The 25,022-nt window shown below is 39.3% G+C and overlaps 1 protein-coding gene across 7 annotated transcripts in view; it reads right to left on the bottom strand.

Moving 5' to 3' along the window:
• Nucleotides 1-25,022, bottom strand: part of auts2a (activator of transcription and developmental regulator AUTS2 a) — a 285,641-nt gene that overhangs the window by 78,165 nt on the left and 182,454 nt on the right. For all 7 annotated transcript variants that reach the window (XM_057320675.1, XM_057320674.1, XM_057320672.1 and 4 more), the window contains one exon: nt 24,556-24,585. In XM_057320675.1, coding sequence (XP_057176658.1) covers nt 24,556-24,585 — 30 coding nt within the window. The remainder of the gene's footprint in view (nt 1-24,555; nt 24,586-25,022) is intronic.

Raw genomic sequence — 25,022 nt, forward strand, 5'->3', positions numbered from 1 at the left:
TTTCTTCTCTAGCTTGCGCAAACGCATCATACCCATCCATCTTTGGTTGACAATGCCACTGCATTTAAGTAGAGATAAAGGAATAATGCTCAAGAAGAGGGAGAAAAAGAGAGAAATAACAAAGATGACAGAAAACAAAGGCATGTGAAAAAGCTTCATAAAAAGGAAGCCAAATCTACAGAATTAAAGCGGCCCTAACACATGTGGTTTCTACCAATCTCATATTAATCATGAGTCCCTGTAGAGTATATTGCATACTTCGTATCTTCGAAGAGTATTTAGTTTGATCACATTTATAAAAGATAGATACAGCTGTACAATTATTCCCGAAAGCATACAGCGCGTGCGGGGGGAGGAGTAGGCTGAACTAAAGCACATGCATACCCATTGCCAACAAAACACAGACATCAGTTTCACTCACCGCAAGCGGTTCATGTCCGGCATCTTTTAGCGCTGGGACGGCTCCATATATCAGTTTCAAACGATCTCCAAATCCAGCATTATATCCACCATTTATATAACATTCATCACCCAAATGCAGTGAACAAACAAACACCTGAACTTCTCAAATGTACGCTCTCTCTCTCTCCTGCACACAAGTGAAAGTGACGTCTGCGCATGCTCCTTCTCCTGCTCTCCTTGCTGCCGCGTGGGCATGCCGCATGCTTTTCCGGGAGAATTGTCCAATAAGGGACTAAGAAAAATTGTTACGAAACAGTTTTATATGTTCGAAAAAAACTTTCCGAAACCTGTACGATCGCTGGGGGAGTGTATCGAGCACAGAAAGACTACGTAATACACCCAACTCGTTTTTTGACAAGTCGACCATGTTAAGCATGAGAAGACTGCACGTTTAACATTGTAAAGAAGTCAGAATGCATGGCACACCGTTGCACCACCCCTTTAAGTTGTTAGGTCATCAGGAAAGTGCAAAACTCAACATTTTTCTACATTTCAAAACTCAAGTTTCAGATTCACATGACAATAGACATTCATAAACCAGTTTACTGATTGACTGGATGAGTTGTTGACTGTCCAATTTGTAACAAGCTAATGTGAAGCTTCTGAAGATTCCCACTCCTCAAGAAGATGACAGTTTAAAGGTCTTTTAACATCACTATGCGTTTGAGATCACCATATTGGGTCTGTCATGATGAGGGACATAAAGAAGAGATTGTCACCACTCCCAGGTTCCTTATTATCGTCGGTTGAGGAACAATGTGTTCTGATTTCAACCCTCGCTGCCTATCAATGGGCTGAAGAGAAACTGATTGGACTTCCTAAAGCTTGGAGAACAGAATAACTCCACTGCTGTAAGTATATGGCAACCGTCCACTGAATCTCACTATTTGCCCTTATTCCATTGCAGTCTGTCCAGCTCATTTTCTTTTTCTTTTTTTTCTCGCTCTGTAATTCTGCGTAGAACAATGGAACAGCTCTCTGGACTGTGATCTGCAGGCCCATAAACGGCTCGGTAATGATGATGTGTCACTCTCTAAACACTCTGGCAGAGGAAGCCTGTCTTTAACCAGCCTTCATCAAGCTAACACTAAATCAACACCGCCAACTCTCAGAAGCTGAAGTAATCAGCGCGCCGCTCTTTTAAATCACATTTCCAACAATGGAAACAAACTCTGTCCTGCTGTAACTCTAATGCAATATCTACTTCCCGACCACACTGAAATAAACAGAAATCTTATTTTATAAGATGCCTGTTGAAAAATGATTTAGGAGTAAAAACATAGTTGCAAGCGCAAAGCTTAGAAATCTTTCTTCAGCTCTGTACTGGGACAGGACTAGTTTTCCCTGAGGAGGTCAAGTGTTTTACAGACAATGTGATTTCAATTGCATTTAGATCAAAACGTGTTTTTTCTCCCAGGGTAAAAACTAAAAAAGCAAATTGCCTACTGTTTTTCAGCTAACTTCGGTCCTTTGAGAAATCTAATCCCATCCGGACTGAAATATCTGTGATTGTGGTATATTAATTTTTCACACTGTTTCTCATTTAATTTGACCTTCATCAAACACAACTCTGGTTGTGCCGCTTGGTGCACATTATGGATGAAGACATTTCAACACTATTTTAAGAGGCGTCTAATTCTTATGAATTTGTACCAATTTATTTGTACGTTTTGGTGATGTTACGTTTTCTAATAATCGTACTGTTTTGTACTATTCACATGGTACGGATTTATACGAATTAGCCACCTCGTAAAATTGTTACGGATTCCCATGAGATCTGGTTGGGCTGTTTCCAACTCTCTAATGTAAAACAGTTTGTTCACGTACTGCCCGGACAACCATCTAAAAAGTAAGTAAATTAAACCAATAAAAAGAAGTACCATTCTGGACTGTTCAGAAAAGCCACTGTAGTGTCAACTATGAACCTAACCTCAATGAATTATTTTCCTTAATTATATGCAAAATGTCACTATTTTATTAAATATACAAATCTAGTTTTTTAAATGACCACGCTCACACAACAGACACACCCATTTACCCATCCAAACCAGTGCATGATCCCACCCAGACATCCCTGTTTTAATAAGTGCAGCGTAACACTCAATAAAAACAAATCCTGTCCGAATAGTGCTTTACGCAAAAGCAACAAAAAAGGGATGACAGCGTTAAATGGAGTTAAAATCAAGCCGCCCAGCTCTAATTTAATTTCTTAGCTGTATTCAGCCTCGCTAACTGACACATCCTGGCTGGGGAAGTTTCTGGAACACTGCAGGGCTTGGACCTGACACTGATTTACAGCTGTGCTTTAGTGGATCTAATAAGCCGGGCAAATGCCTCCCCTCGGCCTGGCACAAGCCCACTGCTTTCGCTCTAATTATTCACATATTTTGGCAGCAGATTCTTTCCATGTTTTCCTCCCTTACTAACTCTCTCATGCTCTTAGGAGAAGAGAGAGAGAGGGAGAGAGAGACAGACACAAAGCTCTTAATCAGAGTATATCAGTTAAAATAAATGAGAGCAGAATGAAAAGAATGCTTTGCTGAAATTCCCTCACTCGGGCCAAATGAGTTGAGTCTGGGCCAGATGTGTGAGATGAGAGCTGGCTGTGGAGACTGTGTGTGTGTGTGAAGGATTGCCTGTGGCACTGGGGGAATTTAGATATTTTTGTATTTCAAAAATGATTTTTGAATAATTTGTTTTCTAAATTATAATGAATTGAAACTTGTCTGAGATGTGCAATGAGCCAGAGAGACTTTCTGAACTTGCCATACTCAGCATTAAAAGCCAGTGCACGGTTTACATGGACATTGTGAAAGACGCAAAAAAATGCCACGAGAAAGGGACGTTTTGGACAATCGTATGGTAAGATGCTTTATTGCGCTTCTTCTTTAGATGCAGTTACGTTAAATCAAGTAACTTTTTATTGGTAGCTTGAATGTAAGACATTGTCATGAACGCTGTATTACCGTTTGTAAAATTCGATTTCATTATTGTGTAACGTTAGTAGTTTTGAAAATAGTTTTGACACAAGATAATATGGTGTAGTAAGTGGCATAGCATGGTACGTGATTTTAAAATACATGAACTACAAAGGGGCCCCGCCTCCACTCATTCTTGCAGGAGGGCCACCGCAGTTTGAGCTACGCAACTACCTGTAAACAAAATATTCAAATATTAACCCTCCTGTTATGCTTGCCGTCAAATTGACTTTGACATCTTCTGAAAAGTATCCTGATTGTTTTTAAAACTAGAGTCTTGACAATAGTCAGCAATAAAATAAATGTATATGATAATAACATAAATATATGAGAATAATAGTTATGATTTCAATTATTTTCTTATATTCCTTTTCCATGCCTTCTGGAACTAGAGGTTGAATGGCGTCAGATTTTTCTTTAAAGAATTTGAATCTATGAGAATCAACAGCTTCTTGTGGTTTAAGCAGGAACTCAATTCAGAAAACGTAGCAAAATGTACAGATAATTTATACAAATAAAAAAGTTCCACTTATTTTTCTTAATATAAAATATGAATATGAGTAATTTATCATAAATTAAAACATTTACACATTAAATTATTGCTAAAAGTTGCACATAGGAGGGTTAAACCAGGGACGGATGTTGCCAACTACATTAAGATAAATGATGCCACATTGCGAAATGTTCATAAAAAATATTTTATAAAAATCGATTAAATACAAATCTGAAGTATTGATGATAAACCATAAAAAAAAAAAAACAAAAAATGGTAATGTATTCTTATCAGTATCTTAATAGATTGAACACAGATAAAAAACATTTTCACTTAAAGATGAAAGAAGGGACGTATGTTAGTTATTCTTGACAGGGGTCACCTGGCAACAGAGCATCTTAACAATAAGATGCTTATCCTCAGATCTTATGAGCTCCACACCGGGATGCCGTCTGGTCCAAGCTCTCTCTATCAAACTCCTCTGAGACCTCTGCAAAAAATACCCCACCCTCCTTCCAAACGCCAATCAGAGATTAAATCACAAACGCAATCTTTTCGGCGCTGTGAACGCTGACAGCTCGTTCTTCTAAACATTGCTGTCGGGATGTGGGAGAAGCAAAGAGATGCTGTTAATTTCTAGTGGAAGAGATAGAAAGCAATAGCTAGAACGACAAAGTCTTTATGTGAGGGGAGAAATACGGTATCACAGCTTGCCTAAGGGAAGCCTGCCACAAGCCTGCCTTAGTCTTACTTGACAGGCCTTTGACTGTCGGCGAAATCTTCTGATGTCACTTCCTCCCCCGACAGCTTTGACGTGCGTACGAGCCGCGGCGGGGAGGGAGAGAGGAGGGAAACGCTCCTCGCCGCTGTATTCTTTAATGTCGGCTCTTTTATCGAAGATTCGAACTGTCAGCTGTAATCACAGGACTACTGGTGCGGAGCAGAGGAGATAAGACCTGCCTGTCAACAAGCCCATCATACACTCCACACATATGCTTGTACTTGTCTCACTTCACACTATCTCCAGAGAGACAGAGAGAGAGAGAGAAAAACAGAGAGAACACAAGAGAATACGAGAGATACAGGTAGAGAATGACAAAATAAAACGATATAAAGCAGAGAGTGAAACGCGGGGACAGGTAATGGAGAGACTCGGTGGGCTGCATGGTGAATGGTTTTATGTTTTTGCCAAGAAATGCGACTACATGACACTAATGAGAATTAAAATCAAATACAAAAGTGGAATCAAAACACTGCGCAAACTTAAATTACTACTTCCTTCTGTTCCAGATAATTTTCTGCTTTTTCTCTTTTTGAGAGTTGTGAGTTTGAGATCTAAATTTAACATGATGAGATAAAAAGTACAAACAGACAACATGTCTTTTTGCAAAAACAAACAGATACTGCAAACAATATAGTCACATTACAGTTCACAACAAAACACGGTCTAACAAATGACATGCTGAATATGAATGAAATATTTTTTTTAATCATTTACTCACCCTCATACCAATTCCAAATCTTTCTTTCTTCGGTAGAACACAAAAGATATTAGATGATATAAGAAGATACTTTGAAGAATGTTGGTAACCAAACAACATTGCCCCCATTGACTTCAATTGAACAGACACAAAACCACAAATACATTTATAAAAATATCTTCTTTTGTGTTTCACAGAAGATTTAGACATATTCATATAGCTTAGGTCATATCAGCTCTTTCACTGCGTCTGTGTGTTTGGTATTACTGATGGCTGTTATAAATGACGTGCACTTGTGGCCTCTCCTATCATGTGTATGAAAACACTGGGTGACCTGAAGTGGGGTTCAAAATTTGAGAACAAAACAGAAAGAACGAGAGAGCTAAAGATTACACTATGAATAATGCATGTCGTGTTTTTAAACAAGCATATAGAAAGAAGTGAATACGTAAACAACTCACACCACACCACCACCATCTCACTATATATCTCTCTCTCAATCTGTTATGAATCTGTTGTATTGCAATAGCTCAAGAATAGTGTGTAAACATTTATGTGATGAAAGTTGGCAACTGAACAACCATTGTCTTGCACTGGTTTTGTGCACACGCAATAGAAGTGAATGGGTAACGCCGTTGTTCGGTTACCAACATTATAAAAAAGATCTTCTTTTGTGTTCTGCTGAAGAAAGCGAGTTATGCAGGTTTGAAATGACAAGAGGATGAGTAAACGATGACAGAATTTTAATTCTATCCCTAACATGAATGAAGTCTGCGTGATGGAGCTTTTTTTTGTCAAATATTTACTGATAAGAAATATTTTTAAATATCTTACTTAAATTTCTAGTTTTTATTTATCACTGTTTAACACTGTTCAAATAACAAGGTAAGACGTCTGGGAGAGAAAGTAATATTACTGACCAGACTTGAGTATTAGCGCCAAAGCTACCGACATCAAAGTGCTAGTGCTAACTGCTAAGCTAGCAAATCCCCCCAAAAAACGTTAGTCTGGCACAGCAGCTCAGCACACTAGCATTTTTTTGAACTGGCTCAAATAACAGACCGGATAGCGACTAAAAGCAGGCGTGAGGCAATTCGAAACACGAGTGTAAAACCACAATAAAAAAGTCAATTAGACTCAATTAGATATTTGAAACAAACCACCACAGCTCGCTGCTGGTTTCCCACACGCAGAAGGATCCCAAACTGCGTAGGAAAATGGGATCAATGAGATTATGTTGAAACACCCGACTGTGGGGTGCGAGCATGTGGTGTTTGTGAGATGCGTGTGGAGAGCAATGTGTGGTCTTGTTTTTAAAGAGTTCAATAAAACAGTCAGATAATTTTGTATTTATGCAGCTCACAGCCCCTGTGTGTGTGTGTGTGTGTGTGTGTGTGTCAAGCTGGCACAATAAAAGTGTTGGCTTAAGGCGTACGTAGGTGGATAAGTGAGTTTGGATACAACACGGGACAACGAGAGTCAGAGCGAGACAGGAAGCGAGCGCGGCTACTAATCGCTGAGCTTCAGGGCGACAACTGTCCCAAAGCCCAAACTGATTCACACAATTAACTCTTTTTAAACACTTATCTATCTCACCAGCACAGAAATGTTTCTTTCTCACATGCACACACGTACATCATCTCAAAGACAAACAGCAGAGGGTCAAAACACAATAACACACCAAGCATCCACAATTCATTTGCTGAATCTCTAATACATTCTTCCTTCTCTATTTCTTTCATCTGTACCGCACCATGCAAACACACATCATCTCCCTCTCCCCAATTACAAATGAGTCCATTATTGTGTGTGCAGTGCGCCCTGCGTTGCCGTCCCCTAATAGCAGCTGAGATTTCCATCATGATCGTAACGGTTCCCTTGGCTGCCATCAGCACAGATGGAAGGTCTCTCTTTAGAAATGAGATATCTCCTCACCGAAGGGCACATTGCAGGCTCTGTTATTTAGCATGCTGCGTGCATAATAGTGTGCGTGCGCGACAGCGCACTCTTTGCATGTGAAATCGTACGTGCCGGGTCTATATTGTGTTTGATTAGCATTGAAAAGAACATGTGTGCGATAAAATTGTTAGATAGTCATTACAGCTGCATGCAAAGTGCATAACTGTAAAACAATGATTTCTGAGCACTGTTTATGTATCGAGCTGTAATGAGTATATGGAGATTGAAGTAAGTGAATAGATGAGCGAATAGAAGCCATTAATTAGTTTATAGTTATAGTTTCCTGCTTCATTTGATGCCAAACCAAAGCTGAGTTGGTTTTATTATTGTCTTTTATTATTTAAAAATACAGCCGCAGAAAAAATGAAGAGACCATTCCAAATTTTCATTAATCACCATTTCTAGATTTATTGTGTCCATTTCAGTCCAGTGTTGAATTTTAACTAAATCAAACTTCAGGAGTGACAAAGTCATCCAACAGCAATGTGAAAGACTGACAGCATGACAAGACACATGAGAGATTTTTTTTAACTTTTCCTAAATACATATTACTGTTGTATTGCTTAAAAGAAAATATAAACTTGTTTCTTATCAGTATTTGAGGTCTGAAAAAATACAGAGCATCTTTTCTGTTATTTTGAAATGTTTCTCCAGTTTTCATTTACAGCAAATAAACGCAAATAGAAACAAATTTGAAATTTGGGAGAAATATTGTTAGTAGTTCACAGAATTAAACAAAATGATCATTCTACCCAAACACATAGCTATAAATAGTAAATTTAGAAAATGAACATAATTTTGTCTCTTTATTTTTTCCACGGCTGTATATTGCATACATTAGGGGTAAAACAATACATCAGTATTGTCAGTAACGTGATAGGAACGGCGATCACTGATATCATGTTGATAATACACACATGATTCCGTAAATAATTCACAGTATCTGGTCGACACTCCAACTTAATGCGTGATAGTATTGAACCTATTTAAAAATGTGCCTTAAGAGTCACAATGGTTACAAACTCGAAGTGCGATTCATTGGCTGAAAAAGAGAGAACATAAAATAACCAAAATTGAAGACAAATTCCGACTTATACCATTATGTATGTATTTTTAGAACACATTAAATACGTATTGCAAATTCTTTTGCTAACGATAATCATGTAGTGAAAGTCTAATATCCACTAAAACATGTTTAATTCTGAATTAAAATAAAACAGAGAAGTGACTGGGCAAGCAAACATCTAAATGTGTTATTTTTAAACAGTCCTTTTACAAATGAAGTGTGTAATTTAGGCACTTGCATCACCAAACACAATTGGGGAAATCAATCTATAAATGTGTCTCTCTGCTAATTTAACTATCATATGAAAAAAACAACAACAGACTTTCTATGTGAACAAACCCAAATTCGCCCAGAGAAAGTTGTAATGTGAACAGTCTAATTAAAAGTGGTTAAAGCGAACGTGACAAATGAGAGTAATCCACTTTTTTTATATTTATCTGCCTCTGGAAACACAGCAATCTGGGTACTAATTACCGTTTTACAAATAAACACATCCACACACGGTTCTGCTTTCTTCTGTCACAGTAAACACAGAAAATTGCCTTTATCTTCAACCGTTTGTTGTCATACGTCTCTGTAAGAGCCTCGACTGTGCAGGGCGGATGTTTACTTGTGATTTACGCTTGCAAGAATATAAAGATGAGTAACGAACTCCAGGCGTTCGGGCTTTTACAAACTAAGAGAGGCTTTTAAAGCTGCAAGCCAAAAGTGCTTTCCGAAGAACCGCTCTACGGCCACAGCGATGAATAATTAAAAGAGATACCAAACTGATAATGTTTGTGTGTTTGCTTATGTTAGGGATGTTCTGTTTGGTGACACTGCGGAAAAACAAACACAAAACACACACAATGGGTAGTTTTACTAATACACCTATAATGCATAGGTAGAAGCTTTAAAGGGATAGTTCACCCAAAATTGGAAATTTCGTCATCATTTACTCACCCTCTTGTCATTTCAAACCTGTCAGACTTTCTTTCTTCTGCAGAACACAAGATATTTTTGAAGAATGTTGGTAACCGAACAACGGCGGTACCCATTCACTTTGCAAAACCAATGCAAACAGATTCCGCTGTTGTTTGGTTACTAACATTCTTCAAAATATCTTCTGTTCTGTTCTGCAGAAGAAAGAAAGTCATACATGTTTGAAAAAAACAAGAGGGTGAGTAAATGATGAGAGAATTTTTATTTTAGGGTGAATTATCCCTTTAAATGAAGAATCCTGCAAAGTTCAGTTTTAATAGTGCATCCAAATTGATTTCATTATCTGATGCTCAGTCCATTGTTAAAAGTTAGACACACTTTTAATTACCCGTCTGTTAATGTGACATTTAGTTTAAATAAGACACTCCCCATAAAAACCGAGAGTAAATCATTAGCTTCTTATGTTCGACTAAACAAAAAACAAACTAACTATCCACTGAGGTTCATTAATCTCCATTTCTCTCCAGAGGGCCACTCAGCGGTGATCTGTCCTGAGCCACAGCCAGATACAGCCTCACTAAGAGCAAACGGACACAATCAATGCCTGTCCTGCTCTCAGTGCCCGAGGGAACACCGCTGAGGTGTTTAAATAGGCCCTGATAGCAGAAAGACAGCGGAAAGATCACCATACCATTGCATCACACCGGTGTCAGACGTCCATATAAAAATGAGCTTCAGTTACAATGCAGGACATCAACAGGGCAACCTCATTATTCTCAGTCAATACCGACTGTCACAAATGGTGTAAGGTGCTGACGAACACACGCACACGGCTTTAAGCAAAAGTCCTTATGGGCATTATATTTACATATTTACAGCTCGACACTGTACCCTTAAGCCCAGACAATGGGGCTGTTTTAATAAGAGCCGATACGTCTCCCGTGAGGCCGCGGCTGCACAGCCAATTGGGGAATTCCATTTAATTTCCCCTAGGCCGGCGCTGTCTTGTACACATAATTAAGAGTCTCACGCACGACAGGCCGAGCTCTTTTGTCGATCACCCTCTTGGGGTTAATCAGGACGCAGACGGACATGATTTTCCTGACCTGACCTGTTTTTGCAAAGATGAACGCCCTCCAATTATTCTGCTATAACAAGCATGTTGGTGAACACATGGGACTGCAGACTAAGGATGTGCCTCCACATGCGTTTGCATGTCCGGTGAGCACAGCAGAAGCGACGGCCCACTTGTCATTAGGGTCATTTTGTATAAACTCGTAGTGCAGATGGAGGTAATGCTCTGGGGAAACATTAAAACAAACAGACTACTGAGCAAATTAATTGGAAGTTTCTATTGACAGACACACTGTTACACAATAGCAAGAATTGATTTATATTGTGTGAATGCTTAAAGCAACATTTGGCCATTTTGAGGTTTCATGTCATTTTGAGCCAATAACAGCGTTTGATTGGCTGATTAACCGAAGCTGTCATTCCGCCCGGTGTGGGATCCAAAATCCACCAACAGCCTTGTCAGCGCATTGTCTGTTTTCAAATATTTTAGTGAATTTAGTAAATATTATGTCAACTAAAAACGGCTGCTCTTTTTTGCAGGAACACAAAAAAATGTACTGTACTGACATTCTAAGGAAAATTGGTAACCAAACAATATTGGCTACCATTGACTTCTATTGTATGGACACAAAACCACACATCTTGAACGAGATGAGGGTGAATAAAAGAAGAAAGAACTATACAGTATACATCGTACTGTATATAGAAGTGCTGTTCTACCGTATTTGAAATGATACTTTCATAAGTTTACATGTTGTTAAAACATTCAAATACGGTAGAACGCCACTTCTATATACCGCTGTGGTGTGCCCCAATGTACAGCATCTTCTAAATGTAACTATTTTCTCAGTTTCTCATTTCTCAGTTCTTCATTTCTGCTTTAAGTCTCCCCAACCGGAAACCACCGAGGGTTCTTGCGTTAAACGCGGACGCGTGCATAGAGCCCATTGCATCTCCTACTATTATTTTGTATACTAATATATAGTATTTATTGCTATGTTGATAAAAATGCTAAAAGGGTAAAAGCCATGTAATTGTAAAATAACTTAGTATAAATGTAGCAACTTCATAAAAATCTTATTGTCAAAAATATTAATATAGTAGTCATATACATTATGTGACCTGGTCTTGAAAACCATGCTAATTCTCAAAATCTAATGATGAGATAACATGCATCAAAGTTTTCAACCACTAATTTCACTATGATTTCAATCTTTGACACGGCCTTAGTCAATGTTAAAGATATCAAGGTTATATTTTCAAAGAATGTCCTTTATATTATGTAGAATGAATTTATGTAGAAAACAGAAAATCGGTTACAAAAAGTAAAAAATGACTTTAGCTGTTTTTTACAGACTGAGTTACATATTAAAATGGTATTGGTTAATTGGTTAACAGTTTAAAGTTCTACCATCATTACATTTGACTTTAAAACCAAAAATATACAGAAATACGATATACAAAAATACAGATTAGATTATCTCAAATTAAATACCAGATTCTTGCACTACACACAGCTGCAGAGAGAATTGCTTTTGTCCTCTTATTGCAATGCATGTCATAGTGATCTGTATGAAAAGAAAATGTCAATTAAATACATTAACTACTCTTCCAAATATAGTTTATGGAGATTACACGCTTGACTAAAGCTAAACACTGAAGGACAGGAGAAGTGTCTTTTTGAGTATGTGCTCATAAAACAGGAGCGGTTTGTGTGTGTTTAAACAAATTGGTGAGTGAGTTTGAGAGTATGGGGTCAGGGTACTGTGTGTATATGTAGAGGCCTTGACAGACGTCCACCACATATAAGGGCTGATTTTAACCTTGGACTGTCTTGGAAACAGCGTTCAGCGGCAGGGAGAAGAAATGGTCAGAAAGAGTGAAAAAACCGTCTGAGACGTTCAGTTTTCTACTAGTACGTGTTAAAGAAAAAAAGACTTTTAGCAGACACGGATCTGATTCCAAAGTCTGACCATCTGCATTATTTAAAGAAGGTAAGAGTCGACGTGCTCTCATCTATATTCATGAGCGCAGATAACAAGCCACATCTCAGGCCAGGTGTGATCCGTCGCACATCTCATCTCACGTGGAATAGAATATTCTAGACGGCTTCACAGGTACACGCTCACAAGTCACACATAGATCCGTCGCCCCCAGCTATGCGAGTAGTTAGGTGGGAAATTGTGTAACTTCATGAGATCATTTTCACTATACATGTGACAAGCATCAACTGCAACAGCAGCTGAGGGATATTTATGTAAAAGGAAACACACCTATGCTTAATTATTATATTTGATCATTTTAGAGGCAATGACATCCCAATAGCATATTAAAAAGCATACAAAATAAAAATCATTCATCCACATACAAATTATATTGACTATCGGTCATCCTGTTCTATACAAAAAAAACAACGTTTTTCAAGGATCAAAAACGGCAAAATAAACATACATAACTCTATATTCACCTGACAACCTGCTTGCCTGAATTTATTCGTCGCCTCTATTTGATGTTGTGTTTGTAGTTTGCAATGCTGATTGAATCATTTTCCATTCTGGTGTGATTTAAAGCTTCGCCACTGTACCGTAATTCACAAGGGATGTTTTCTCTTCAATTGGATTTCAAGGACTTGGCAACCTTGTTCGATTCGCACAGGTGTATTATTACCTTTTATTGGTTTGCGCAAATGAATGCTGAGGTCGAGGGCTCTTGGGAAACTCTGATAATGGAAAGCGTAAAATATCTCATGCCCTGGGTGGAAGTCAACGCGCAATTTAAAAGCAAAAAGCCGCTGAACTATTTCTCCTGGTTAACCTTTATTTTATCAGCGATTTTATGCTACGTAGCTACTCTGTGTTGTGCTGGAAATAATAGTGTTTGCTCAGTTAAAAAAACGTCCACGGATGATCTTGACCCTTTTCCCATCTCTAAGTGCCTGACTAGAATGTCTTAAGTCAGTTTCTGAGACAAGGATAAAGTATGATAGCAAAGGACACGAGGCATTACGTGCCGGGCTGTAATGCATCGCGCTGCTGTCCATCTTGCTCCATGAAAGGGCACAAAGAGGAGTATGGGGCCAGAGAAGAGTACGCGCTTTCAGGGTCCCTGATGGGAGGTTGTGTCCCTAATGACAAGAGCACACAGCGTTAGTCTCGGCCCTGGATACAAACCTCAATCACTTGAGCCCTAGCCACACTGAGCTGTCCATAGGGACCTGAGAACCATGAGGGGCCCTCATGCATGCGTGTGTGTGTGTGTGTAAGGAATCTGGAGGCATCAGCAGGGCTGGCTGTGGCCTGAGAGATAAAGGAAGATGCTGAATCGACACTAACATGTCAATAGTTGTCCACATGTTAGAGGTGAGCGTTAGCGCCTTGATATACAGCGTGACAGAATGGGGCTCTGCCTGCTGGGGGTGATGGAGGGAGGGGAGGTTGTGTGTAAATATGTGTGTGTGTGTGTGTGATTGTGTTTGCGAGCAGGGGTTGGAGGGGTCATTACTGGTTGCCTCGGGTGCGCTAGTGCTTCTCTGCTTATGCTTAGCACAGACATTATCTGCAAGTCAACATGCACACACAAACAAACTGTTGAATTTTCTAGCGTGTGTGAAATACAGCATACACGTATATATTAAAGGGATTAACTATTATAGAAGTGATAACAGATACTGATATGATACCTACACCTATAATGCATGGCCTGCTTTAAAACGGTAGTATAGCATAGCACAGCACAGTACAGTACAGTATAGTGTAGTACAGTACAGAATAGAATAGCATAGCATAGTGTTGTGTAGTACGGTACAGTACTGCGGTGTAAAAACATAATAAACAAAAGTTTAGCAGTTTTACATACTAAATCATAAATATCTTACAGACATCTAGACGCCTATATGACATCTAACAGGAGACATCTCAGAGACGTCTTGCAGATGTAAATGCAGACATCAACTAGACGTCTCCTATATGTATATGCATTGTTGGGCAGTAACGCGTTACTGCAGTTTGATTACTTTTTTGTTAACGGAGTAATTTAACACGTTATAATTCCTAAAATAGTAATTAGATTATAGTTCCAAGCCCAGGTAACTATATGTTACAGCTGCGTTACATCGTTGCCGATGTATCGTTTTATCATATAAATTGTAAAAAGTGAAATGCGCCTGCAAGGAAAGTACTACCAAAGCCACTCCATGGAAAGCCTGCCACCTTAAGCTAAAAACTCGTAACGGCCAATGCTATCGCCGCGTGGAACGCAGGCAAGGAGACTAAACACCGGATATGATTGGCTGAGGTGCCTCTCGTGATCGATGTTAGCCTTTATGCTCCAAGTATTACAGACCCATACATCTCCCTATCACAAGACAATCTTTGGTACTACCAGCGAAAACAAACTCAGCATGCAGACAGAAACGTATGCGTTCTGTAGCTGGAAATACAATCATTATTTTGAGTTTATTTCTGTCAAAGGCAAGAACATTGTTGTGCGTTGTAGGTCATGCAGAGGTAAGCAAACCCTCTCTCCCGCGAAAAACAACCTGAAAGGGCAGTACAGCATGGTTAAACTTCTGGAGAAAGTAACGTCACCGGGCACGGAGATCAATGAGTCAACTTCTACTGTCGAGTGCCAGGCTGCTATTAGCAACATGTTATGTTTTGTCAAACTAGTTTTTGCTGCTCTAACGCTGTTATATTTGTTAAATGACAAAGAAATCATCATAGAAATATGCAGAAGCACTAGTTAAGATATACAAGTTATAAGAAACTAAAGAGAGACTTTTTACATTATGGAGTATGTAGGTTTAGAAATACTAGTTAACATTTGAAAATTTTTTTAAGGTAACATGTCACAGAGTTTAATTATTATTATTTATGACAGGCTTTAGTATGGAATAAGCAGAAGTAATGTATTGAAATAATTAAAGACAAGATAGAGTCCCAATAAAGTTTAGTCTTGAGAAGGCTAAAGAGGTTATTTGGTTATTTTTTGTTTTTGAGGGGTGGGGGTAGTAATGTAACGAGTACTGTTACTAATTACTTTTACTAGTAACTTGATTACTTTTAAAAGGAGTAATCAGTAATGTAATTACATTTCCAGAGTAACTTGCCCAACACTGTGTATATGTGCTGTCAGGGGTGTTGTTTACTTCTTGCAAAATGGTCTATTAAATGGTGCAGTATCGTGTCATGTTGTATCGTACCGTACAGTACAGTACAGAGCTATATCTACAATATGTAGAAAATAGAAAAAAATATAATCTGCTTCCAATATTGACTAATTACAATCTATTACAGTCTACTGTTTAAAAAATATATTTTAAAATGAAGGCTGTCAAACGATTCATCGTGATCAATCGCATAAAAGTTTGTGTTTACATAATACATGTCTGTGTACTGTGCCTATTAAATTTGTATTTATAAACACATACACATACTGTACATGTATACATATTTAGGAAATGTTTACATGTAAGTATTTATATTTACCAATGAAATAAATTATATATAAATGTTTATTAATTGTTATATTTGATATTTTTCTTAAATATATGCATCTATGTATGTTTTTATGAATACAAAATGAGTGTGCACAGAACACAGACATACATTATGTACCGTAAACATAAACTATTATTTTCAATGCGATTAATCATTTATCAGCCCAGTTAAAAAATGTATATTGTGAAAAAAAGAAATAGATTTTAATTAAATTATCACTGCCACCAATGTTGTGGCTTCCCACAACTTTCTCCCATAATGCACCACTCTAGCATTTAGAAATGAGGGTGACGGTCAGGGTGAGGGGGTGGTTTGTGACTGCATAGCCTGCTGACCTGCCCATCCATCAAGCAGCATGCATCACCCTGCTCTCTATCCCTCGCTCTCTCCTTCTGCTGTCTGGCAGGTCTGAGGGGCTGTAAGGTCGTCACATAATTTTTGCGGTAGGCCTCTATAATGAGCACTGCCTGTTCGCCCACCCCCAGGATCCCAGCGATTAGCCTTCCACACACGCGATCTGTCTCCCTTCGCTCTGGCATTTACAATGCTGACCTTGCCTGGAAATAAAAAGGATCAAAATAGCCCCAGAGCACAAGAAGGAAATTAAGAAATAAACACGTCAATAGGAATAAAAGCAACGGGGGAGAGAAAGAGCGCGTGTGCGTAAGAGAGGAGGAAACCGCGGCCCGGTGGGACCGTCGGCGAGCGGCTTTGACAGTCACAGCAGCAGCAGGGTGCCGGTGTAGGTCTGCGACTCGGCCCGGCCTCGATGAAAGACGCCGGGTCCCCCGAGCATCCATCACCCTGCCAGCCTGAATCCCTTCACCCTCCCACTCGGCTCAGGGAAAATGCCACTGAACCCAGTGGGGAGCGAAGAGAGGGAGGGAAAGAGCAAAGGAAGAAAAGCCAGTAAAAATTTAATGCACTCCGCAGAGCGGTCATGTCATACTTGGTTATGGAAAATAATCCCAGAAGCCTGCAGTGGCTGAAATGGAGCTGTTACGTGTATGCTTCCTAACTCCGTCTGACAGCCGTGATGTACGACTACCATTACCGGAAAATATCACTTCAACTAACCCATGATCCGGCTCCACTCAGGGTCACATTATCCACGAGGAACAAATTACACCACCGCCCCCCTTTCTTCCTCCCTCCCTCCCTCCCTCGCCCCCAACCCCAAAGTAAATACAAATTTCCTACACGGCCGGTACAAACGCGGGGCGATACGTTAGCTATGACAACGCTCGGCGGACTGACGAGTATGATAAAGTACGTGACAAATCACCGGCTGACAGGCCACTCCAGAGCAATCAGCCCCTGTCCCGGCCTCAGGAGCGCCCACTCAAGCCTGTAAACACCGCTTCGCTCAGTCCCACATCCCCCCACCCCTCCTTTGTTGGATGCAGGAAGGGCAAAACACATAATCTTTTACTGCTGACAACTAGCTCGCGAAGCTTTATTACCCGGCCCGCTTCGCCGAGAGGGGAAGGGAGATAAAAAACATTACACGTGCCAGCGAGTGATGGAGAAACTAATATGCATCTTCTCCTCCTACAACCGCCTGAGGGCAAACATCTTGAGCAGATGAGAACAGAGGCGGACGAGGGTACAAAGAGAAAAAACGGGTGCGAGGCGTTTTCGCAAACACATCTGCAATTGCGGTTCGGTGTCAAGGACCCACGCGCTTCCGAGCGTCACCTAAAATGTGCAGGTCGCATACGAGAGCCGAGTGAGTGAAATTACAGCACTTCTCCGGCGCGGAGATGCTAATAAAGCTACAACTGCTTTCAAATGCTGTCCTCTGCCCTTGGCCACACACAAACAGGAGAGAAATATGCAGGAAGGACTGAAGGGCCGGTGAGAAGAGCTAGGGGGCGAGGGTTGTTAAAAGAGTTCGGTGATAAAGGTCCTCTTATTTTCCATTTTAAGACCTCATCAAGTGCATTAAAATGCGAAACGACGATCATTTAGAGCCAAAGGTGGGATGCTTTAAAGGTACTTAAGACTAATCTCTCCATGCCTGCGTGAGCTGTCATATACAGCTACCTTTTAAAGGTAATGGGCTGATAATTGATTAGTACACATAAAACCATTTTTCAGCACACTTTGCTTTCAGTGGTTTAATGTCAAGTTTAAAGTGGTTTCCGATCATTACTAACAAAACATTTTACTTAAATATATTTTTATATACATTAGTTAAAACATAATATAAAAATAGCATAACACATACACACACACACACAAAATACTTGGAACAGCAAAACTACCTTAAAACTATGTACCAAGGCCAAAAGGCCAAAGGTGGTCACACCAAATATTGATTGGATTTCATAAATAGAGGTGAAACGATGAATAAAATCAATGCACAGCAACAAGTGACTTTTCACATGCTGTAGGTTACCAGGTAGGTTGTTCACGCTATCTGGAGATGCCACAGTTCTTATGGATTTTTGCTCTTTCTACAAGCAAGCAAAAAATATAATGAAGCAGTGCTACACTACTACAAACATGCAGTACCACACACACATATAAATTCCCATCTATTCTGGGTTCTTATTGACTGCGATTTTTATTTTATTACTTGATCGTCAATTTTATTCATTTTTATATTTATTTACATTCAAATTTATTTTATTTTTATATATACTTATATTTGGTTTTATAATAAAATAAATGAATGTTTGTGATAACAATTACATTTTTGTTTGCAATGTATAAAATATCCAAATCAACCATGTTCATAACGATAAACTGTAAAATACATTAAGAGAACATATTCTCATATGTTCTATATTTTAAAATTACAAACCCACAAACCTAAATACTAAACATTTGTATAGACCACTTCATCGGACGCGTACGTGCCTGACCCCCAGTTAACTTCCGGTTTGTGTTTGGCTAGTGTCTAATAATATAATTATTCATATTTTATTTTATTTATGTTCATATTAATTTGTATGATTATTTTACTGTATAATAATTGTATTAAATAACCGATTTGTTGAATTTTGTTGCATGTTAATTTTATTAAATAAACTATTTCTTGAATGAGTCCTGTGGTTTGGTCGCATTTAAACAAACCGTATGGTACATTGACATCTAGCGGTTGAGCTTGGTATCGGAATCTAAATTCTAAATATTGGAGAGACAAGTTTAGCCATGTAACGTTTCCTCACGTTTTCTTTTGATTGTTATCAGAAATAATCTACTGGTACTTCATTGTCTGTGAATGTGTACCAAAAGTTAAGTTGGGGGTCACAAAAACGCGTGCATGCGCAGTAACGTTTGTTTATGTTGATAAGATGAAATCTATAGACAGTTATTTATTTAAAATAAATTAAATAATATATAAACAGTTATATTATTAGCCACTTGCCACACCGATCAACAAACACAAACCGAATGTTAGCTTTGGGCCAGGCGCTTGCGTCCGATGAAACTGTCTATACAACACATCCTCCCTACTGTGTTCATTGTGTATTATTACTATTACTTTTGATAAAAGGGGTCAAATCGACCCTGTATTCCTTACAAATCGACCCTTACATATCATAAGCACGAGCTACCATATGTGTACTTTGCGGGACAGGTGGGACATGTCCCCACCACTTTTTGGAAGAAATTAAGAAATGCTTGCAGAAGGTGTGTATTGTTAAGGGACCATTAACATCTAAAACTTGTGAAAAACGCAGGATGCGCCGCTTTCTCCCATTGCTCACACTCGTAAGTTATATTTGCGCAAGACAGTGAGCTGGGACTTCAGAAACGTGGCCAGAATAAAATGTGTGCATCATCTGCACTCGCGGTGCATGCTTGTGCATCCAGTGTCCAAGCACAAAAACGCGTAAACCGATGAACAAGTGACATTTTTAGTCATAGGAATAAACTGTTTTTATGTGTAGTGCACCGCAACAGCCAAGTGACCTTCCCCAAATGACAGTTTGGGAACCACATACAGTGAGAGCTGGAGTCAAAAAGCGGAGTAGCCAAAGGACGGACCGCCCACTATATATGATAAATATTCCCAACAAGTTATAATTTATTAAAGTATTGTTTATGTCATCTCTGTCCCCACCACTTTTCAAAACAAAGTTACGCCACTGCGAGCTACTAACTGCACCATGATTCCAATGAAAAGTGTCTTTCTATAGGCCTTGAGAAGCACTAAGCCTGAGCACATGTGCCGATTTGTTACTGGCCAAAGTCGCTGCAGATTCACTTCAGTCTCAACGGTCTTTAAACGCTCTCAGATGGCGCAGACCTGTTAGTGTTAACTGCGCCATGAAAATGGGACGTTATTGGATCCGGGCAGCCGTGGAACATCAAACAGGCCGTCAGGCTGTAGAATCTCTCTCTCTGCCAGCCACACCACACATAATAATCCCCCTCGAGCGGCTGGTAATGAGAAGGACAGAGTCCTACCTGCTCTCTCTAATAACAGACACTTCTGCTGCACACAAATCGGGGCAGGGGGCGGAGGCCTAGGGTCCGGCGGGTGAGTGGGTTGCGACGAGAGGTGAGAACAAGATCCCTGGCAAAGAGAGTGAGAAACCATGGGAGGGAAAGAGAGAGAGAGAGAGAGAGAGAGAGAGAGAGAGAGAGAGAGAGAGAGACAGAAACGGGCCGCCGGAGACAGAATTGAAGCCAAGAGCCTGGAAGGTTGAGGCTCGTCATGGTTGCCAGGGCCATCCGAACGCTTTCAGTGCATTCTGGGCCCTGCTCGGCCTGCCTGCTGCCAATTCATCCAGCAGCAGGGGAGAGCGAGCAGAGTGAGCCAGAGAGGACCAGGGCCCAGTTCCAGCTGGATTAGGCCGGACTGCATGATGAACAGTGTACAGACTGTACCGTTTAATAAATCTCTCGCTCCGTTCCAGCTAACACAAACGAGATGTCAAAAGGCCACTAAACGCTCTCGCACTTCATGCACACGTCCACACACATTCTGACACACACACACTGAGACACATGCGTTCCCATTCAAGCTCATAATCACAGAATAATAAAAGTACAGCTGTTTTGTAGCCGCTCAGACATTCCTAAGCGTTTCTTTTTAATTTATTCTATTTATACGGCCAGTACACCCTGGCTTCAATAAAGGCCTATGTTTGAGTAATCTGTCAGCATATGGTTATATCTGTCTAGTTTCTAAGTAAAAAGTATACATTGAATGCAGGTTTGATGTTGATTGTAAAGATAGGCAAGCGTTTCTATTGCAGAAAACAGCATTATGACATCACTTCCTGTGGGAAACTCTTTTAGGCAAAGTGGAACATGTGTCCGCCGTTCTATCTGTTCTTATAGTAAAAGTGAAGTGTTTTCTCCAGAGTTTTTTTTTCATTTCCTGATTTGTGCCGGAGGAGAATAAAAAGAGACAGTTTGTCTGTGGATGACTAGAACTGACCCATTAACGTGACAAGTCCTCCTTCCCAACGGCTGCCGAATATATACTGTAGCCTACTGCAAGCGAGAAAATATTACCGAGCGGTCGCTCATTGCTAACCCGACCCAATGGTTTTGTAAACATATTTTAACGCACAAAGAGCTATTGACAGGGAGAGATCTCTCTGAAGTGTTTGTGTGTGTGTGTGTGTGAGAGAGAGAGAGCTCTTGTTTCTTTGTTTACCGAATAAACCCCTCCATTGTTTTGACACATAATTAATCAAAGGCAAAGAGAATGACATGACGTTGTAAAAATCATTAGAGGAATAATGAGAACCAGGAATGCAGCGAGCCAAACAGCGCTTAATGTCTTACACCGCACAACAAAAGGGCTCTGAGTGACATGGCTAATTTAAGTCATCTTCACCAAACATCCACTGGTTTCCAAAAAACAAATGTGAACGTTCAAAAGAGTAAACACAAAACAACATGTTTTTTTTTTTATCACGCTAATGTGTAGTCGAGCGTAAACATGTGACAAGATTATTCTAGCATGCCTAGTTTGCATTGGTGTTTGCCTACAGCGCTGTTAAATAAAAATTCCCACATTTAAAAAAAAAACGAATTTGACTATAATTACACTATGAATGTGACTGAAACAATAATGTGAGTTCGACGGATTCGGTTCCATCTAGCTCAAGCAAATCAACATCATCGTACCGTACGGCCTGTGGATAGCATATATAAATACAGCAGTACACATTAAAGTGTGTAAAACGTTCATTTTAAATTTCGCACACCATTTAGTTATTCATAATTAATGCAGAGTTAATTAAGCTCGTCTCACAGTCATTAACTAGATGGTAATTCTAATTAAACAGAAACACACACTTTTAAGGAGAGTCTAATTTTGGATTCTCATTGATTCAGGTTTGATTAAAGAAAGAATAAAGAGGTGCTTTAACAGAAGGTATCAATATTAAACATACTTTTACTAATACTACAATTACTAATGCTGCACCTACTGCCAGGACCGTATTAAAGTTTTTTGGAAACATGATTTTAAAAAGATAAAAAAATAAACATTTTAACTATTAAACTTCAGGTTCCATAATTAGTTATTGGCAACAGCTATTTACACTAAGTTTAAATAGCAATAGGTTCTGGTACACTAAGTGAAAATAGCAGCAGGTTTTGTTTTGAACTTTGTCAGAGAGTGTCTTCCTTCCTTACTTACTTTGATATGCTTTACACAAAATAAAAAAGCTGTATTTTCTTTGGATTAAGTGTAAATAGTAGTTAGATGCTATTGATAATTATAAATAGTGGCTAACGTTACTGTTTGCACCTCAGTATTGTTGTGCATTAAACATTATGAAATAATAACAGAGTGTAAATAATTACAGTTATTAAAATGATTAAAATAATGGGAACTTATTGAGATAATAAATTTACACTAAATTTTATGATTAAACACTTGTTACCAAATTTCAAATACATTCTTAATTTTATTGAAAACAAATGTTTTTGTGATCTGATATGTGATGGAAATAGGCAAAATGGCAAATTTGGCATGAGCTGGAATCGAACCGGGTCTCCGGCGTCAAAGCTATTAACTACAGACTTGACATCTTACGCCACTGGAGTCGCTCTTTTAAATGTTGCCATTCTTACTCTTTCTCTATTACATTCAGATACTGGTGGGCAGAACGTAAATAGTTTCTACCAACAAGTTGGGCTATTCGAACTCAGTATAACTTAAATAGACAATCCATATTTTTCTTTGACATCACCGAGGCCCCCCCAGTCTGGGGCCCTGGGCTTAAAGCCCGGGTAAAGAGAATTCTGAGAATTGTTTCTAAACACATTATAGATGTTAGAAATGTATTGCTGAAACACATTACATAGACTCAGAAGTATGTAGTACTGAACTGTGGAGTTAAACCGTTAAACAATTTTTCACCAATTCTCTGTTCAGGATTTTTTGGGCGTGGCTAAAATGGGGGATCGATGACGCAATGGAGCGTCCGAGCATGCATGGCCCCTCCCCTATCAGGTGTCTGCTCAATCACGAGCTCAGGGTTGTAAGCACTCACGCACACGCTTTCAGGCTCTCTCACGCTCTCACTGTGCCCAACTAAACAAATCTCACGCCAAATGTCAAGCAAATGGTAATGCAGACGCGAATGGATAGAGGGGAAAAACGCGAACGGAAGCAGGATCACTGTGCATTGACTCACACGTGCTTGAATTCCAATCCTCCCATAAAACGTATTCACGTAATTCACATATAGCCTACTGGGCTGGGGACTCGACGTTGGTTGAGCAACGCGAGTGGGCTTGGCTTCAGCGCCAACAGCGGACATGCCCCCAGCGTTCTGCTTATTTTTACAAGATTTTGATAACTTATTTTATTTAATTGGATGTTTGTTTCTCTATTCAAATTTGGCTGGTTGGTTTATAACACACTTTTCTGTTGTGTGACAAACTCAGAAAACATATTTTAATGTCACTTTTCTCTGACTTTAAGCCCAGATAAGCCCGTGCATTAATGCGACCCTGCCTACCGCTACAGCTACTTCATAAATTCAGTACACAAAAATTACAATGACATCATCGCTGGCAGAAAGATTTGGTATGCATTTACATTTCCTCATTTAGCAGACGCTTTTAACCAAAGCGACTTACAAATGAGGTAAACAAAAGAAGCAATTGGAACAACAAAAGGACAACAAAATGCATAAGTGCAGTAAAAACTGGTCTCGCATAGCCCAGCACAGTATACAAAGCAAAAAATTTTTGATAGAAACAGTAGAAAAGAAATAGAAGCCAGTACTAATCGGTCAGGTGTTGACGGAAGAGATGTATTTTCAGCAGATTCTTAAAGATGGCTACAGAATCTGCTCATCTTGTAGCAGCGCGCAGATCATTCCACAAATGTGGAACAGATCCAGAGAAGGTACGTGAGAGTGATTTTTTGCCTTTTTGGAATGGCACCACAAGACGTTGTTCGCTTGCAGAGCGCAGGGATCTGGCAGGTACATAAGTCTGTAATATGCTAAACATTATACCAGCAAAAATCAATGAAAGATAAAAATTGGAATAATAATAATAATATATCAAATAAATTAAAGAAAATAAAGAAAAAATGGAATCAAGAAATCTTGTATGTTCTTGTGCGTAAAACATACTGTAAATACAGTGTTCAATCTGGTCCGTCACTAAAAATAAGACTTAATGTTACCTTGTCGTCTTGGTCAGTCTCGCTGTCACACTGTAAAAGAAAGACAAAGAGAAAATCAGAACAGTGCACACATCTCAATCGCAAGTCTGCTTTTTAATATAAAGCCATTAAATTGTGGAAATCTGAATCCAGCAGTCTGGCACTGCACAGCTCATCAGCAGAGTAATAAAAGTCTAAGCAGAAAGAAGCTGTTCTTATCTCACTCAGTGGCCAGGGCTCATTACATCTGCCTATTACCACCAGCAGGGCTCTTTTGCCCAGACATCAACTAGAGTATGAGTCCAACTATCATCATGTCTCAGAGAACATCACTGCAGTAAAGATCCTACCCAAGACAAAGAGAACATCCATTTTTATGTGTATTTAAAATAAACAGAATTTAACACAACTGGGAAAAGATGCTGACATAAAGCAGGGTTCTTGAGAGCCGTACTTTTACAATTATTATTTTTTAATAATAACACAAT

This window comes from Triplophysa rosa, linkage group LG22 (assembly GCF_024868665.1).
Source record: "Triplophysa rosa linkage group LG22, Trosa_1v2, whole genome shotgun sequence".
NCBI classification, from domain to species: domain Eukaryota; kingdom Metazoa; phylum Chordata; class Actinopteri; order Cypriniformes; family Nemacheilidae; genus Triplophysa; species Triplophysa rosa.